General features: G+C 36.6%; 1 protein-coding gene across 3 annotated transcripts in view; it reads right to left on the bottom strand.

Annotated features, from left to right (window-relative positions):
- Nucleotides 1-19071, bottom strand: part of CPQ (carboxypeptidase Q) — a 447986-nt gene that overhangs the window by 328508 nt on the left and 100407 nt on the right. For all 3 annotated transcript variants that reach the window (XM_042972841.1, XM_042972842.1, XM_042972843.1), the window contains exon 2: nt 13550-14016. In XM_042972841.1, the coding sequence (XP_042828775.1) occupies nt 13550-13982 (433 nt within the window). In that variant the 5' untranslated portion in view covers nt 13983-14016. The remainder of the gene's footprint in view (nt 1-13549; nt 14017-19071) is intronic.

Raw genomic sequence — 19071 nt, 5'->3', positions numbered from 1 at the left:
GACGTTCTGATCCATGCCGCTTAAATCTTCAGAAAGAATAGACTGTGGCAAACAACCCAATCATGATTTCATTGATGTTTATTTTCCCTTCTTTTTGTTATGTGCCTTTACTTTCGATGCACACCAAAACTCAATGCTATTTGGATATGACAGGGACATAAAAGACCTATGGAAATCACGTAGGGCTAAAGGAAGCTTGTTTGAGTAGGAATAAATTTTTAAATATCCCTTTTAAATGTATGATATTTCTCACAATCTAATCATCAGATCAATGGATATTTAATATGCATCTATTACCTACCAGGCACTGAGCCTATCGCTAAAGGAGATACGAAGATAAGATGTGGCTTTTACCCTGGAGGAGGTCACAGTTTCTCAGAAGAGAGAACCCTGTGAATAATCAACTTCAATAAATTGTGATCATTGCATAATATAGGCAAAGTGCTAAGAGAATAGAGATGAACGAACAATTAAGTTTACTAGGTTTGGATTCAAGAAAGACTTTAAAGAAAAGATCCGTTTTAAATGAGTCTTTAAAAATGAGTAGGAATTCTCCAAGCAGGGAAGAGTTGAGTTAGGCTGAGTTAGGATTAGGTTTAGGGTTAGGGTGAAGGTTAAGTTAGCCAGAGGCCCAAGAAATAGCTTTCAAGGTAAAGAAGTGTGAACATGTCAAGGCAAGAGCAGTTAGGCCCATGGAGCTTCAGCCTAAGGTGTGTGGCTAGAGAGGAACTAGACATAAACCTAGAAACAGAGCCTGGGGTCACCTTTTTAAAGGTTGTAAGAATTTAACTATACTCTGAACAATGAAAAATTTTAAGGGAATGGCATAATGAGATCCATATTTTACTAAGACAACTGAAGCAGCAGTACTGAAATTGATCAAACTGAGACTGGGGTCAGGAAGATCAATTAGGAGATGATTATAACACTAGTCAGGAGATGTTAGGTCCTGAACTCTGATGCTACAGTGAGATAGAAAAAAGGAATCACACATGACATTTAAGACTTGGTGACCAGCTGAATGTTGGAGCAATATAAATGCAAAGACTTAATTCATTCGACTAATATTTCTTGAGGCTTTTTTGTGCATGAGATACCATGCTAAGGACTAGGGCAAATTTTCTCAACTTCGACACTACTGGCACTTTGGAATGGATAATTATTTGTTGAGGAGGAAAAAGAACCTGTTCTGTACGTTATGGGATGCTTATTAGTATTCCTGGCCTCTACCCACTAAACTCAAGCAGTACTGCCTCTCAGTCACAACTATCAAATTGTGTCCAGACATTGCTAAATTTCCCTTGGGGAGCACAACGGCCTGAAGGTGAGAACCAATGAAACTTGAATCTCTGACTCTAAGAGCCTTACTATCTAGTAGAGAAAGCATGTATAGGGTACAGAAAGGAGATGAGCAAACACAGAAAAGGTCTCCATAGAGGAGACATTTGAGCTGAATCCTTAAATATGGGCATTCCAGGCAGAGAATAAAAGCATGACAGCAAGACACCATCTCAGATATTAGATGCTCTAAGCATGGGTGCCTGGGTGTATGACAACATCATTAACAAATATGAGAAACAGAGGGGAGAAAGATGCTGACTTTGTGGGACTACTAGAACATCCAGTAGTTCTTGGAACTACAGACAGAAGAGTCAGGCATGCATATATATATATATATATATATATATATATATATATATATACACACACACACACAATTAAAAGTTGTAAGTATATAGGTAGTACTTAAAGCCATGGAATTGGATCATATTACTTAAGGCAAATGTTTACAGGCAGAAACCTCTGAAAACACCAACATTTAAGATGAAGCCTAGGAAAGAGAAGCATCCAAAATAGATAAGGGGGAAACAGCAGAGAAGATGAAGGAGAAAACCTACTTTAATTTATGTGGCAAATTTCACAATCAGCCTAGAACATTTCTCTTCAATCCATCAGAACATCCAGGGAGATATGCCCCCACTTCATTCCATGATTACTCTCCTCATATTCTTTTTAGTCTTTTTAGAGCCACTATAATTCATTTGTTACAGAGGGCCAAGTTGCTATTGGTGGTGTTATGTGTACTATATAACCAGTGGCTATCTTTTTTTACTTGTTTATTTATACAAAACAAAAACTTCATACCATATTGTTATCAAAGAGGCATAATGAAATGAGCATTGTGTTGGATGTGGACAATTGGCATTCAACATCCATTCTAAGCATTCTTCACAAAACTAGAACAAACAATCCTTAAATTTTGTATGGAACCACAAAAGACCCCAAGTAGCAAAAGTAATGTTGAAAAAGGAAACCAAAGCTGGAGGCATCACAATCCTGGACTTTAGCTTGTATTACAAAGCTGTAATCATCAAGACAGCATGACATCGGCACAAAAACAGATACATAAACTGATGTAATAGAATAGAGAACCCAGAATTGGACCCACAAATGTATGGCCAACTAATCTTCAACAAAGTAGGAAAGAGTATCGAATGGAAAAAAGACAGTCTCTTTAGCACATGGTGCTGGGAGAACTGGACAGCAACACGAAGAAGAATAAAACTGGACACTTTCTTACATCACACACAAAAATAAATTCAAAAATGGATGAAAGACCTAAATGTGAGACAGGAAACCATCAAAATCCTACAGGAGAAAACAAGCATCAACCTCTTCGACCTCAGCTGCAGCAACTTCTTACTTGACATGTATCTGAAGGCAAGGGAAATAAAAACAAAAATAAACTATTGGGACCTCATCAAGATTAAAATCTTCTGCACAGCAAAGGACACAATCAACAAAACTAAAAGGCAATTGATGGAATGGGAGAAGATATTTGCAAATGAAATAGCAGATAAAGGGTTAGCATCAAAAAATCTATAGAGAACTCACCAAATTCAACACCCCCCAAAACAAATAATCCAGTGAAGAAATGGGTAGAAGACATGAATACACAGACACTTCTTCAAATAAGACATCCAGATGGCAAACAGACACATGAAAAGATGCTCAACATCACTCATCATCAGGGAAATACAAATCAAAACCACACTGAGATATCACCTCACACTGATCACAGTGGCTGAAAGTGACAACTCAGGAAACAACAGGTGTTGGTGAAGATGTGAAGAAAGGGGAATACTTTTGTACTGTTGGTGGGGATGTAGCCATTCTGGAAAACAGTGTGGAGGTTCCTCAAAAAATTAAATATAGAATTACCCTACAACCCACCAATACCACTACTGGGAATTTATCCAAATGATACAGGACTGCTGATTCATAGGGGCACATGTACTCCAATGTTCACAGCACCACTATCAACAATAGTCAAATTATGGAAAGAGCCCAAATGTCCATCAACTGATGAATGGATAAAGAAGATGTGTATATATATACAATGGAGTATTACTCGGCAATCAAAAAGAATGAAATCTTGCCATTTGCGACTACGTGGATGGAACGGGAGGGTATTATGCTAAGTGAAATTAGTCAGTCAGAGAAAGACAGATATCATATGATTTCACTCATACGTGGAATTTGAGAAACTTAACAGAAGACCATAGTGGAAGGGAAGGAAAAATAAGTTACAGAGGGAGGCAAACCATAAGAGACTCTTAAACACAGAGCACAAACTGAGGGTTGATAGGGGTGGGGGGTGGAAGGGGTGGAGGAGGTAGGTGATGGGTATTGAGGAGGGCACTTGTGATGAGCACTGGGTGTTATACGTAAGTGATGAATCACAGGAATCTACTCCTGAAGCCAAGACTACACTGTATGTTAGCTAACTTGACAATAAATTTTAAAAAATAAAAATAAATAAATGTGTCTTTATTGTATATAAAGACTAAAAACCTACAAACTAAATTTCTTCCTACAGCTAGGGTTCTAGAAGTAATTTAAGTGTCACCAACTCTATGCACCTGAACAAGATCTGGAAAGCAGAACTGGGTGAAGACTTCTTTCTACTGCTTCTACTATTTCCAAGGCAAGCACAATTGTGGCACTGTCTGGATTTTCTACAGCAACTTTCTGATAAAAGCCATTGCTCAATCTAAGAAAAGCAATAGCAGTCTTGGTAGTTTGTTTCTACAGAATGGTTCTCAAATTCATTCCTGAAAAGTTCAAGTTAAAGTCTGCATTATGAGATTTCCCAATAATTAGGGGGAAAAAAACCTTAAAATCCTAAAATATACCCATGTGTACTTTAAATTTAAACCAGATAGAGTGGTTCCACAACTAAACATCAACTGTCAGTCAATTCTACACATTAAGCCCAGTTTAGTGCTATTTCTACCTCTCTTCCTCCCACTCCTAAATCATTTCTATGAAGAAAAGTCATGAGGTACACATAGTTTGACATGACCCAGCAGAAGTACCAATCAGGGCACTCAGCTCAAAATCTAAGGCCAGACAGACTGGATTCTTAAGTTTGTAAGTGCCATTTCTAGATCAAGTTCCCACCAATCTGCAAACCATGATGTTAATGTTCCAAAGGCTGTGTAAACTGAGCGAAAGAACTGTATCTTAGAGCACTATGATAGGACAGAGGGAGCATAAATTAGTCAACTTTGTTGCTTTACAATCTTTTAATGCACTCCAGGGACAGCTAGCCCTCTTCATATATGAGAAATAAGTAAACTCTTAAGAAAACATGAAAAAGGAGATAATGAATCAATACAAACCATACCAATATCTTAAAAAATCAATTTGAATCAGGTGACAAAGAATTTAAATATTTACTATGTAAAGAGTTCCTATACATCAATTAGAAAATCACTGAAGTACCAATAGAAAGTGGGCAGGGGATATTCACAGATAATCTGAAGAAGAAAAATACAAGTAACAATAAGTATATTAAAATATTAGTCTCACCAATAAGCAAAGAAATGCAAAATAAAGTAACAGTGAAATATCTTTGTAAGCCCATCACAATGGCAAAGATTAGAAAAAAAAAATATCCAATGCATATGAATGCACAGGGATTAGAATATTAAGATACACTGCTGACAAGACAGTAGATGTGCATAATCGTTCTGGAAAACAATTTAACAAATATATCAAGAGCTTAAAATATCAATATTTATATTAAAATTTTGAATAATTAAATAGACTATACTTATACACTGTATTATAAATAATTTATATTATATATAATGTTATATAAATTCTATTATATTAACATTTCACATAATTTAAAATATTGGGACAAAAAAATGGTTTCTAAGAATTTTATTTGCATTTTTTGTATCTATAGGAGCAGTTTCAAAGCTATTTTTTGCCACCCTTTTAAGACTCCCTAGAATATCCCAATCATTCCTCTCTTTCTGATATTCATAAAAAATATAAAAATTTCTCCTTTAAAAATCTATCTGTATTAAAGGATTTGTATAGCTATGTTATCTGAAACAGTAGAAAAAAAAGGAAAAAGGAAATAACAGAGATTCCAATAAGGTTTTATTCATGTTAATTATTGTATATTTGTGTTTTATAACCATTAACATTTATTTCAAAGGATATTTATTAAATGTGGTAAATGTCTATGATATATGACATAAAAGGCCACAAATATATATAGTTTCATCTCAAATTTATAAAACAAAAATATGTATGCATATGGAAAAATTAGAGAGAAAAATAAAAACACTAGAAATACTTTGAGAGAAAAGATCACAGATTATTTTTATTATTTTTATATTTATGTACATGTTTTCTGTAATGAGCAAGATTGATTTTATAATCAGAAAACAATTACGAAGCAAATTACGATGGGTCAACAACATCAGTAAGTAGAAGGAAGCACTATTTTTTATTATTAAAAGTCACTAATAGTCTAAGGAAAGATCTACCTAAAATAATTCACTGTTCCTCAAACACTGAAAGAATAATGAATAAGCGCTGAGTACGGTGCTAGGTGCCGAGGATAGAGAGATGGATAAAATTCAGTCTGGTTTTTCAGGAGCTCCCAACACAATTTGCAACATATAGTATTCTGGGAAAGCCCAGTACCTCTACAGAGATGTCAGTCTCCATAGAGAACTAATAAGTACTAAATAATCTGCTATTTGGGGTTCAGAGACTATATAATGAGACCCACAGAATTATGTGTACTGAGGAGGGGCAGCAACATTCTGCCCAAGTTCCGCTTTCTTGCCCAAATCCAGCTTCTCTTGGATTTGGCTGCTGGTTCTCATTCTTTCACTCAGTCCATTTAAATCTGATGTCTGCTATGTTCTCTCAGGATTGATTGGAAATTATACTTTCTCCTGTCTCACTTCTAAGTTTCGCTCAGCATCTTGTCTTACTTGGCCTCCTTGCATACCTGTCTCCTTCCAACTCTCCACAGATAATTCACAGAGCCTTAGCCTGACACACAAATACATTAACACACACTGTCATACTCAACTCTAAGATTGGACAGTTAAAGAAAATCATCTCTGGTTATGTAAGAAATCTGTTCCAGAGCATATGCCTGGGAGAACCCCTGCTCTCGTGAACTCTAGCTTCACTCATCCCTTGTGGATTCTCATAAAAATCACAATCTTTTCAATCTGGAAGAAACCTTACAGATTCAAATGTCAGACATCTCTCATTTTACAGATGATAAAATTAAGATCCAAAACGATCAAAAGACTGGACCAAAGTCACACAACTAGTAGGTGGCTGAACCAAGGACATAACATGGGTTTCCTAAGAGATGAGCTCTGTACCACACTACCTGCATACAGAGGTCCCTTTATGCTGACTTCACTCTATCTCCTGTGGGAATTTCTCCTTACCTGGTTCAGCCTAACTCTCCAGTGTCCTCAGAGCTGAAAATAGCCCAGTTGCCAGACAACTGTTTATCTACTTTGAGCCCCATGGAATAAGGAGTGGGGTGAAAGTGAGTCTTGGAACACCACAATAGATTCTAGTGAGTAAAACTCACTTCCCCTGGGTTTTGAAAGCCCCAGGAGCAATCAGTAACTTGGCTTAGTTTTCAATACCAGGCAGATAGCCAGGGAAGATCAGGCCCAGCTATAGAATGAGAAATGAGGACAAGAAAGAAACAGGAATGAGAAACATGTCCAAAAAGAAGGTGCAGACACCAATATATTCTGTCACAGTATGGGTATCAGCAACTTTTGAGACAGATCTGCTTCAGTCAGACGACTAAAAACGGAAAACTTATAAATGAAGATAACATACAAGTATTTGTATATGAGGCGATATAGTCTAGTAACTAAAAGCACAGACTTTGGAGTTTGACAGTTGGCCTCTCACTAGTTGTGTAACCTTGGGCTAACTACCTCACCTCTGGTTTTCTCATCTGTAAAAAAGAAAAAAATAGCTAGGTCTTTTAACGTAGTTTGGAAAACTTAAAAAGGAAAAAAAGTTATACAGACTTTTTATATAGTTAGATAGATAGATAGATAGATAGATAGATAGATAGAAATAGATCTACATGCGTGTTGTGCTTGTGTGCATATATACATACATATATGTACATATATGCATGTGCATATACATATGTATATATATATGTAAAGTCTGGTGCCTAATACAGATTAGTGTATAACAGAGGCAACTGAACAAAACACCTGGCTGACACTACAGAACCTAAGTTTAAGGGTTCCCTAATATCTCAGAAATCACCTATTCATGCAGTCTCAGAGAAATCAAAACAGACTATCCCAATGGTACTTCCAGAAAGGTGGAATGAGAAACTTGGCAGATCTGTCCTCTACAAAACTTAAATAGGAAAAATTATTTTTTTAAAAATCACTTAAAGTCTCTCAAAACTGTCTTAAGGGCATAAAGCAAATGGAGAAACATTCATTCAAGAAAAACTACTAAATCTGAGTTAGAATCATGAGAGTCTATAGAGTTTGGGCCATGACCTGCTTCCTTCTCCCACCCCCAGCTCTATTATGTTACAAAAACTTTATTATGAGCACTCCACTCCAAAAGGGCTGAGGCCCTATTCCTCTACCCAGCCCCAACTCACATGTTAGAAATCCTACCTTAAGCGTAGCCACCAAGAATACTTGGACCCTGATCATCACTGTCTGTCTCAGCTTATTCATAGGCTGAGGTCCCACACTGGGAGAGGCAAACTGAGAAGACCAGGAGCTACCACCCTCCCCTTCTAGCACCTGCTAAGGATATCAGTCTGGAAGAAGTAGGCCATTATTACTGTGCCTAACTCCTGTGCTACTTTAGCACAGAGGTTCTCTCAGAAAAAAGGCAAGCAAAGAAAAGGAAGAGCTTTGCAGTTCTTACCCAGGGTAGTGATTGTATTTGAAGCAGAACATAGAGAATTCCATGCCTAAGGGTGTTGTTCAAAACAATGGAGAGTTTGGTAGAAAACAATTAAAGGAGTGCTAGAAGCTTTATGATACTGCTGGTACCAAGCAAAATGGCAGAGCAATCAGAAGTTTAACAGAACCAGGAAAAGAAACAACCAAGAAAAGCCCTCCTGGGATCACACAGTAAACCCTGGTGACTGGAAAAGCTATGCACATGTTCCTACTCAGGAACAATGAAAACAGGACATGGGTCAGATTGTAAACATTCCCCAAGCTGCACACAGATCCATCAACAAAGGGCAGAAGCTTCACTGGCACAAGAGGCTTAAGCACACCCTCGGACCAAACACATGCTGAAAAACAAGCTATTCTGATACAGAGGAAAATATTATTAAGCAAGACTTAATAAAATTACATGCATCCTAGCAGACTGGAAGAGTATGTGCATGCCCAAGGCTGCCCTCTCAAGATTGATGGTAGAGGGAACTTCCAAGCTACTAGGCTGTGGCTGAACTTAGGGCAAAACATAAACTCCTTAAGTTTTAACAACAGCCCCCAAGCCATGTGTACACCCAACAATAAAGGGTAAAAATATAACTAACTAATGAGATCTACACACAACATTTCACTAGTAAGTAGTTTATGTGGATCAAGGGCTGACTCCTAATGAGCCAGACTAAAAGTGAAAAAGGGGAAAATAAAAGCATTCTTCACAAGGGCATCAGAATTTGTACACTGTGGGAGAAATAGACTTCACATAGTACAATCAAATCATTAAACAAATAAATGGCAAAGAAAACAAGAAAAATAACATCAACCTCCAGTGGGCAGGAGAGGAGAAAGGAGAAGAATCAGTATTGAGAGTTACTAGAATACATTACTTCAAATGTTCAGTTTTTAACAACAACAACAACAACAACAACAACAACAACAACAACAACAAAATGATGAGACATTAAAAGAAATAGGAAAGTGTGGCCAATACACTGGATAAAAAGAAGGCAATAGATACTGCTTTTGAGGGGGCCCAGTTGTAGGACATACCAGAAAAAGACGTCAAAGCAGCTGAGTTTATAAATATGTTCAAGGACCTCAAGGAAACCATACTTAAAAGAATTAAAGGAAGTTATGATGACATTGTCTCAGCAAATAAGAATATCAATAAAGAGATAAAAATCACAGGAAAAAATTCTAGAGTTGAAAATTATGATAACTGAAAAGAAAAATTCAGTAAAGGGGCTCAACAATATATTTAAACTAGCAGAAGAAAGAATAAGTGAACTTGATGATAGATCGTTATAGGTTATACAACCTAAAAAGAGAGGGGAAAAAAGGGGAAGAAAAATGAGCAGAACCCCAGGAAATGTGGGACACCATTAAGTGTCCCACCACTTACTGACAGTGGAAGGACCAGAAGACCAAAAAAGGGGTAGAAAAATATTCATAGAAATAATAGCTGAAAACTTCTCAAATTGAAGAAAATCACTAACTGACACATTCATGAAGCTCAACAACCTCCAAGCAAGATAAAAGCAAAGAGATCCATACCTAGATACATCAGAATCAAAATGATGAAAACCACAAATGAAAACAAAATCAGTAAGAGCAAAATGGTTAATCACATATAAGGGAATCCCAATAACATTAACAACTGACTTCTCATCGGAAACAGCAGAGACCAAAGGACAATGGATGACAAATTCAAAGTACTGAAAGTAAAAAACTGTTAACCAAAAATCGTATATCCAGAAGAACTATGTTTCAAAAATTAAGATTCAATAAACAAATAAGAATAGATGAAGGGTTAGAGAATTTTCTGCTAGCAGACTTGCTTTGGGGGAAAAAAATTAAAAAACTAAAGGGAGTTATTCAGGCTGAAAACAAGTGACACCAAATAACAATTTAGATCCTTATCCTCACAAAATTAAAAATATTTATGCTAATACTTAAGGAAATACTACAAATAACTGCATGCCAACAAATCACATCGTTTAGATAAAATAAACAACTTCCTAGAAACACACAAACTACTAAAACTGACTCAAGAATAGAAAATATGAATAGATCTATAACAAGGAATGATATTAAGTTAATAATTAATAATATTCCCACAAAGAAAATCCCAGGACCAGATGGCTTGTGAATTCTACCAAAAAACTTAAAGAATTAACGTCAATCTTTCACAAACTCTTCCAAATAACAAAAGACCAGGTGGTATTTTCTAATTAATTATTTGAGTCTAGAATTACCCTGATACCAGACCAGGTTAAGATATCACAAAAAACAATAATAACAATAAAACTGCAGACCAATATCCCTTGTGAGTATAGATGTAAAACTACCAGACATAATACTAGCAAACTGAATTCAGTAACATATGAAAAAGATTATATGCCATAACCAAGTGGGATTTATCCCAGGAATGGAAAGCTGGTTTAATATCTGAATATCAATTAATGTAATACACACAATTCAATAAGGAAAGAATAGAAAGAATAGTCTTTTCAATAGATGATGCTGAGACAACTGAATGACCACATGCAAAAGAATAAAGTTGCACTCCTACCTGACACCATAGATAAAAATTTTCTATCACAGACCTAAATGTAATAGCTAAAACTATATAACTCTTAGAAGAAAATTTAGGAGTAAATCTTTGTGATCTTGGTTGGGGCAAAGCTTTCTTAGATATAACACCAAAAGCACAAGCAACAACAAAAAATTTAGATAGGTTGTGCTAAATCAAAATTAAATACTTTTCTGCAGTAATATTACCATCAAAAAAGTGAAAAGAGGGGCACCTGGGTGGCTCAGTTGGTTGAGCGTCTCCAACTTCAGCGCAGGTCATGATCTCACAGCTCATGGGTTCAAGCCCCACATTGGGCTCTGTGCTGACAGCTTGGAGCCTGGAGCCTGCTTCTGATTCTGTCTCCCTCTCTCTCTGCCCCTAACTCACTTGCATTCTGTCTCTGTCTATCTCAAAAATAAACATTAAAAAAAAAAGCAAAAAGAGAATCTATAAAATGGGAGAGGATTTTAGTAAATCAAACATCTGATAAGGGACTTGCATCCAGAATATATGAAGACCTTTTACAACTCAATAATAAAAATTCAAATAGCATAATTAAAAATTGGGCAAAGGATTTGAATACACATTTCTCCAAAGATACACAACTAGCCAATAAGAACATGGAAAGATGCTCAACATCATTAATCATTAGAGAAATGGAAATCATAACCCCAATGAGATATCTCTTTATACCCACTAGGATAGTCATAACCAAAAAGACAGATAATAACAAGTGTTGAGAAGTATGTGTGAAAACTAGAATACATTAATGGAAACGTAAAATGGTACAGTCACTTGGGAAAAGAGTATGGCAGTTCCTCAAAACGTTAAGCACAGAGTTACTATATGACCCAGCAATTCCACTCTTTGGCATATATACAAGAGAAATGAAACTTATGTCCATACAAAAACTTATACACGAAGGTTTTTAGCAGAATTATTCATAATTGCCAAAAGATAAGAAAAACAAATATCCACCAACTGATGAATTAATAGATAAAATGTGGTATATTCAAAAATGGAATATTATTCAACAACAAAAAATGAATTAAATACTGATTCATGCTAAATGGATGAACTTGGAACACATGCTACATGAAAAAAAAAGCACAAAAGACTACATGGTGAATTATTATGTTCATGTGAAATATTCAGAATAGGCAAATCCATAAAGATAGAAAATTAGTGATTGCCTTGGGCTTAGGAGGGAGGTAAGGGAGGAAGGCAAAGAAACTGCTAATGAGTATGGAGTTTCTTTTCAGGGTGATGAAAATGTTCCACAATTAGACCACGCAGTAGTTGCACAACTCTGTGAATATACTAAAAACCACTGAATTGTAGATTTTAAATGGGTGAATATTTTGTATGTGAATTATACCTCAGAAAAGATGTTTGTTTGTTTGTTTGTTTGTTTGTTTGTTTGTTTGTTTTTTAACCTGACCATCTACTTCTATACAGGATCTTTCTTTTGGCATTAGAGAAAGTCAAAACTTTCTATAAACTTTTTAGAGAATGTTAACTAGTTTCTATAAAATAGTTCCTCTGCCATAGTTAAATAGTCCAAGAATACATGAATAGTCCATGAGCAGTCCACAGGAAAACAGTCCACGATTGGTCCAAGACTGACTGACAGCTCACTGGTGACTGGTTATATATCCCTGATCTAGTCACTTATACTGTCTGTTGGAGCTGAGCTAGGGCACTGACAAGTAAAGGCAGAACTTCCCCTGGATAATTCCTTCCATTAGAGTCCTCAGGTTCTGTAAAAATAATTAACTTAAATCAATTCCATATGTAAAAATCTGTTCCCTATCTCATTAATTCTTTTTTTTTTTTTTAATTTTTAAACTTTTTTTTAAATGTTTTATCTTTGAGAAACAGAACATGAGCAGGGGAGGGGCAGAGAGAGACACACACACAGAATCTGAAGCAGGGTCCAGGCTCTGAGCTGGCAGGACAGAGCCCGACACAGGGCCCCACCCCACAAACTATGAGATCATGACCTGAGCCAAAGTCAGATGCTCAACAGACTGAGCCACCCAGGCACACCACTTTTTTAATTTTTAAAAACATTTTTAACTTTATTTATCTTAAGAGAGAGAGAACGTAAGTGGGGAAGGGGCACAGAGAGAGGGTGAGAGAGAGAATCCCAAGGAGGTTCCACATCACCAGGGCAGAGCCCAATGTGGGGCTTGAACTCACAAACTGTGAGATCATGACCTGAGCTGAAGTCAGATGCTTAACTGCTTGAGCCACCCAGAAGCCCCCCTAATTCGTTAATTCTAAAAATTTCTGCACATTGAGGTTGCTTGGAGGAAATTATAGTTTTTCTATCCTATGCACACTTATCTCCATGCTCTGGAGAATGAAACTAATATTGTACTAGCTATAAGTTTTTAAGCGATAGGGCTGATAGATATCGTGGACCAATAGTTGTAGATCTTAATTTAAAAGGCAACCCTACACAGTCAGCTTTCTTTCAGAAAGAAATAGAAGAAAGGGAAGAAAGGAAGAAGGAAGAACAACAAGTAAAGAGCAGAGAATTCATTAAGCCAGTGGAATGAGAATGATTTTTATCTTCCTTCTTATCATCTAAATTGTAATACGAATCATGCATACTATAATCAACTAAATCACATGACGTTAGTTTTATAAAGTACACAGCAGATTGACTTGAAAAGACAAAGAATACCTTCTGGGGGAGTCCCAACGCTGCTTCCAAGACCCAAAATAGCCATCTTGTGAATCCTTGGCTCCAGCATCACAGCAGATTCTTCCCCCCTCTCCCAGTGGGGTATTTTGACCGGCTCCAAGTGGACATTCTCCAGCCCATCTTCCTGCAGGTTCTGGTACATGATTTGGATGGCTTTTTCTAAGCTCTTGGAGCCACTTGGTCTGGGTCCAACAGTATCCACCAGAAGTGCCAGTCGCTCATAGGATCTGTTCTGGGCTTTACCATAAACAGCAAGGTTGATGATTGCTTTAGCAACATCTCCATAGCTGGCTATTTCTTCTTTTATTTCTTGAAAAGTCCTCTGAGAGATGTCATTCTTATATATCGTTTTCCCAGAGCTTAGGGATAAAAGGTGAACAACACCAACAAATGTGAGGAGAAGGAACTTCATTGATTTTTCCAGATGGTTTTCTTCTTAAAATAATCTATGTAAGTAAAAAAAAAAAAAAAAATGTTTTAGGGGGAAAGAATCTCACAGCTATCTGCTCATAACCCAGGAATTGCTTTTCTTTTCTTTATAATAGATTTTTTTAAGCTTTATTTATTTATTTTGAGAGAGAGAGGGAGAGAGAGAGGGAGAGAGCATGAGCTGGGAAGGGGCAGAGAGAGAAGGAGAGAGAGAATCCCAAGCAGGCTCTGCACTGTCAGCACAGAGCCCGAAGTGGGGCTCGAACTCACTAACCGAACCATAAAATTATGACTTAAACCAAAATCAAGAGTGGGAAGCTTAACCAGGTGTCCCCCAGGGACTACTTTTCAAACAGGAGTCCCCTTCTCTTCTCAACCACTGCCCAACTTCCATCATCAAATGCAGGCACCATAAGTCTCAGGAATGAAAAAGTACAGAGACAATGATTGGCTTAATATGCAGTATTTATTAAAACAACAGAATCACATGTTACCTAGTAATCCAGTTTAAAATATGCTAAAAGGTTGGGGTGCCTGGGTGGCTCAGTTGATTCAGTGTCTAACTCTTGATTTTGTCTCAGGTCATGATCTCAGGGTTCGTGAGTTCAATCTCTACAAGGGGCTCTGGGCTCTGTGCTGACACGGTGAAATCTGCTTGGGATCCTCACTCTCCTCTCTCTGTGCTCCTCCCCTCCCCGCAGCCCTCCCCAACCTGCTCATGTGATCTCTCAAAATAAATAAATAAACATTTTTTAAAATATGCTAAGAGGTTAAAATAAAACAACTAGGAAAGAGAGGAAGAAGCAGTGTTACCAGTGTGTAGCAGTCATAGGGCTCAGAAACTACTGTCTGCTGCTCCTCCCTCTTAATAGCGTATGATCCAAATGGGTTTTAGAGTTCCCTGTACCTGATATGCTCTCTCCTATCTGCCTATTGAACTCGTCCATCAAGGCCGCTGCAGATATTATCTTTTCCTGGCGCTTTCTCTAACCCCATCACAACAACTCTATGAGATTGTTTCTTTTTTTAAATATTTATTTACTTAAATAATCTCTACAACATGGGGCTTGAATTCACGACCCCACGATCAAGAGTCACGCGCTCTTCTGACAGAACAAGCCAGGTGCCCCTCTATGAGATAATTTCTTAAAATTACTTTCATTTTATAAAAGAGGATCTTGGGGTAGTAAGAGATTAAGTGACTTGCCATAGACACACAAAGGCTTTCTCACTCTAGAGTCCATGCTCTAAATGCCTGAAAGTATGGTTTGAGGGCCAATGCCAGTCCACAGCTGTTTTTCACTAATCTACAATAAATACAGAGGTTAAGAGCAAACACATCCCGTGCTGTGCAGCAAAGTAACCAATAGCCTCATGTGATTATTTCAATTTAAACTGATTTAAATGAAATAAAATATTTAGCTTTTCAGTCATACTAGCTGCATTTCATATGCTCAATAGCCACATGTGGCTAGCAGCTACCATATTGGGCAACACAGATAAAATATTTCCATCATCATAAAAGGTTCTATTGGATAGCACTGATTTAGACATCTTTATATACAATTGACTGAGTAATTGTACCTTTGTCTAACCTATGATTAAAAAGTGGTGCTTCTCTTTGTGTGTCTCTTCTATTTCATTTTTCAAATTCACTGCTATTGTATTTTGCAAAAGTCTAATAAATTTGACATTTTAAAAACTGGTCTTTCACCAGAGATAATTTGAGAATCGCAGTCATGAACTACTATATTATAGGGGTAAATTTCAAATTCAGCCAGCATACAAGGCCTTTCAAAATAAGGCTCCAACAACCACTTCAAACTCATCTCTCTACTTCCCCCTCTGGAGCACACAAATGTCTTCCTTCTTTTTCTCATTCTCTCTTCCTCTCTTTCCTTCTTCCTTTTTTCCTCTTTCTTTCTCTCTCTCTCTATCAAACACACGCACACACACACACACATCTTAGGGAAGCTTCTAGATATACTGAGCATTTGAAATGGGGACTAGTCCAAATTGAGATGTTTTTTAAGGTAAAATATATACCTGATTTAATCTTTAAAACCAAATACTTCATATTTAAGTTGAAAAACAACATAATTATTAGGTTAAATAAAATATTATTCACCTGTTTCTTTTATGTTTTAATATGAAATTAGAAATGTTTAACTTACATACTTATATTTATATGGGACAGTAATGCTCTAGCTGCATTGAACTTGACACTGTTCTTGCAACACCCAGGCCCCTTCATTACTCTAGATCTCTGCATATTTTCCTTCTTTTTGACCCCAAGGCCCTTCTCCTCACCCTACTCCTCTGCTCCTGGTAAAGGTCTCCAGAGACTCATTCTTTAATGAAAATGTTTTAAAAATCACCTCTTGTGCAGAGTCTCACCAAACACCACTGCAGAGTTAATTGCGCCATTTTTCATGCTTCTTCCCTAATTAACAACATTACCAACTAATATATTTGTTTATAAATTTGCCTCTCCTACTCTCAAAGTCAAGTAGGGTAAATTATTCATCACTGTACCTTCAATCATTGTACCCCTATGCAAGCATAGGGTACAGTACATTTTCATTTAGGGAATGAAGGAACCCTTAATCTCTCCAGGTCTTAGAGTCTTGTCTTTCCTCCTATACAAAGAAGCTGAGGGAATAAAAACTTGTGATCATATTTAAAATGTTTTGAAAAATTATGAAAACTATACATTGCCGTTGCTTTCCTTTTTATTAGAACTATTTATATGCATAGGCTCTTGGTTTCTATAGTCACTATTACTGATGCTTGTTTTTAAAAGCTAAATTTTATTAAACCATGAAAATATTTCACCAGATTGCAACTTATTCTTGAAGTACATTCTTTCAATGTGTTGTTGGTGCAAAAAAAAAAAGGAAAGGCTAATAACATATTTATCAATTAACACTAACCATAAGTATCTACTTCTCATTAAAAATTCTCTAAGCATCCCATAGACATTAACTATTTCAGAATACATACATTCTAGTAATGGATTAGAATCATATAATGGCAATTTTGTGGAGATACAGGAGAGCTTAGGAATCCCTAGTCCATACGCTTGTTTTGTAGAAACGGCCTGTGCTGTGATTCCCAGATAGCAGATAAACCAACAAGTACAATCAACCAGGTAACTGGACCAACTAGTACAGACTTGCCAGAGGATTAAAAATTGTTTTCTTACAGGAAGCTGTATGCATTTACATATCATAGAAATTCAATGGACACTCAAGTGCAGTCTGAGAAGCAAATAACTCTAATATAACATATGTACTCAAATAGTCTCAACACCATAGCACTAGAACATAGAGAAGAACAAGAGAAATCATGAAAAGCCATGGAGAAGACATGACAACTCAAGAGAGACTCAAGGAAAGGCTCCACAGGAAGAGAAGGGAACCCTCCTGGAGGGACCACTGGGACATCATCCCTCAGTCACATTCTGTTCAGAAGATATGTTCATAAAATAAGTGCCTGAATCTTTTATTTTTACATTTTTTGCATATACGTCAATTGAATTAATAGAAAACATGCCATTTTGATAATAAGACTTAACTGCTCTCTAATATGATTATTTAGATTAATTTTGACATGAAAACATGATGTAATTACTTTAAAACAGAAACTAGTATCTTTGAGTATTGTTCGTAATATCTTAACTATACTTTGTCTTTAAATCCTACAAATGTAATAAATGCTTATTTTTAAAAGTAATTTAATTTAAAAGACGATTATTTGTTACTTTCAATGGATCAGTTTGTTCCTTGACTGTAATATTAGTACTTTAGAAAATTTACAAGATTGAAGGCACAAAACAACAAACTACATGAGAAATCACCTAAGAACACTTGACATAAGTAAACACTAAATAGATATTAGTTGATCCTAAACCTGATTTTCCTTGGAACATAATCTGAAAATTACTGATGTAATTCTTGGCTAAAGAACATAATTATATACCTCTCCAACAGAGCACTGCAAGAATCTTTTATTATTGTTGTTTTTAGGAAGGCACATTAGCCCAACTGAGATATGTTTTTGTTAATAAATAGTAGAAAATAATAATTATTACTAACAGTATATAGTTGGAGAGGTAACAAAAATAGAAAAAGATATCACTATATCACATTCCATGCAAGAAAAACACTGTAAATAATATGTAATTTAAAAACAAATCATGCAGGGGCGCATAGGTGGCTCAGTCAGTTAAGCATCTGACTTTTGATTTCAGATCAGGTCATGAGCTCATGGCTCACAGGATTGACCCCCGCGTTGGAGCTTCCAGTGACTGTACATTCATGATTTTATCAAATTTTCTGTTTTGTTGGGGGAACCTAAGCTGTCAGCATAAAGCCTGCTCAGGAATCTCTCTCTGCCCCACCCCTGCTTGCACACCTCTTGCACACTCTGCCCCACCCCTGCTTGCACACTCTCTCTCAAATTAATAAATAAAACTTTAAAAACAAATAATGGAATCCAATACATAATTTGTACATTCCTAGCAAGAAATACAGATTCAAAATACAAATTAAAATAGTGAAACACAGAGGCTATATAAAGGCCAATGATCAAGAACACCTTGAGGAAATGCTCTCCTAATTCACACATTAATTGATATGTGATCACCACACATCAAAAAATTTATTCTGGACCTAGAGTCAGTTCAAATGAAAATGATCAATGTAGGAGCGCCTGGGTGGCTCAGTTGGTTAAGATTCCAACTTCGGCTCAGGTCACACACGATCTCATGGTTCGTGAGTTCGAGCCCCACATCGGGCTCTGTGCTGACAGCTTGGAGCTTGGAGACTACTTCGGATTCTGTGTCTCCCTCTGTCTCTGCTCCTCCCCCACCTGTGGGCGGGCTCTCTCTCTCTCTCTCTCTCTCTCTCTCTCTCTCTCATCAGCCCTCCTCAGTCTGAAAAGACATAGGCCAAAAGTAGAAATATTTTGGTGTATGAAATCAAGAAGGACTTTGATAACACAAATATATAGACCTACTCACCAAATCTTACATTAGTACCAGGGGATGGTCCGAGTAGCTCACAGGCAAT

The sequence above is a fragment of the Panthera tigris genome, chromosome F2 (genome assembly GCF_018350195.1).
Source record: "Panthera tigris isolate Pti1 chromosome F2, P.tigris_Pti1_mat1.1, whole genome shotgun sequence".
In the NCBI taxonomy this organism is placed as follows: domain Eukaryota; kingdom Metazoa; phylum Chordata; class Mammalia; order Carnivora; family Felidae; genus Panthera; species Panthera tigris.
Note: the sequence above shows the minus strand (reverse complement) of the source record. Positions and strands in the feature narration are given on the sequence as shown.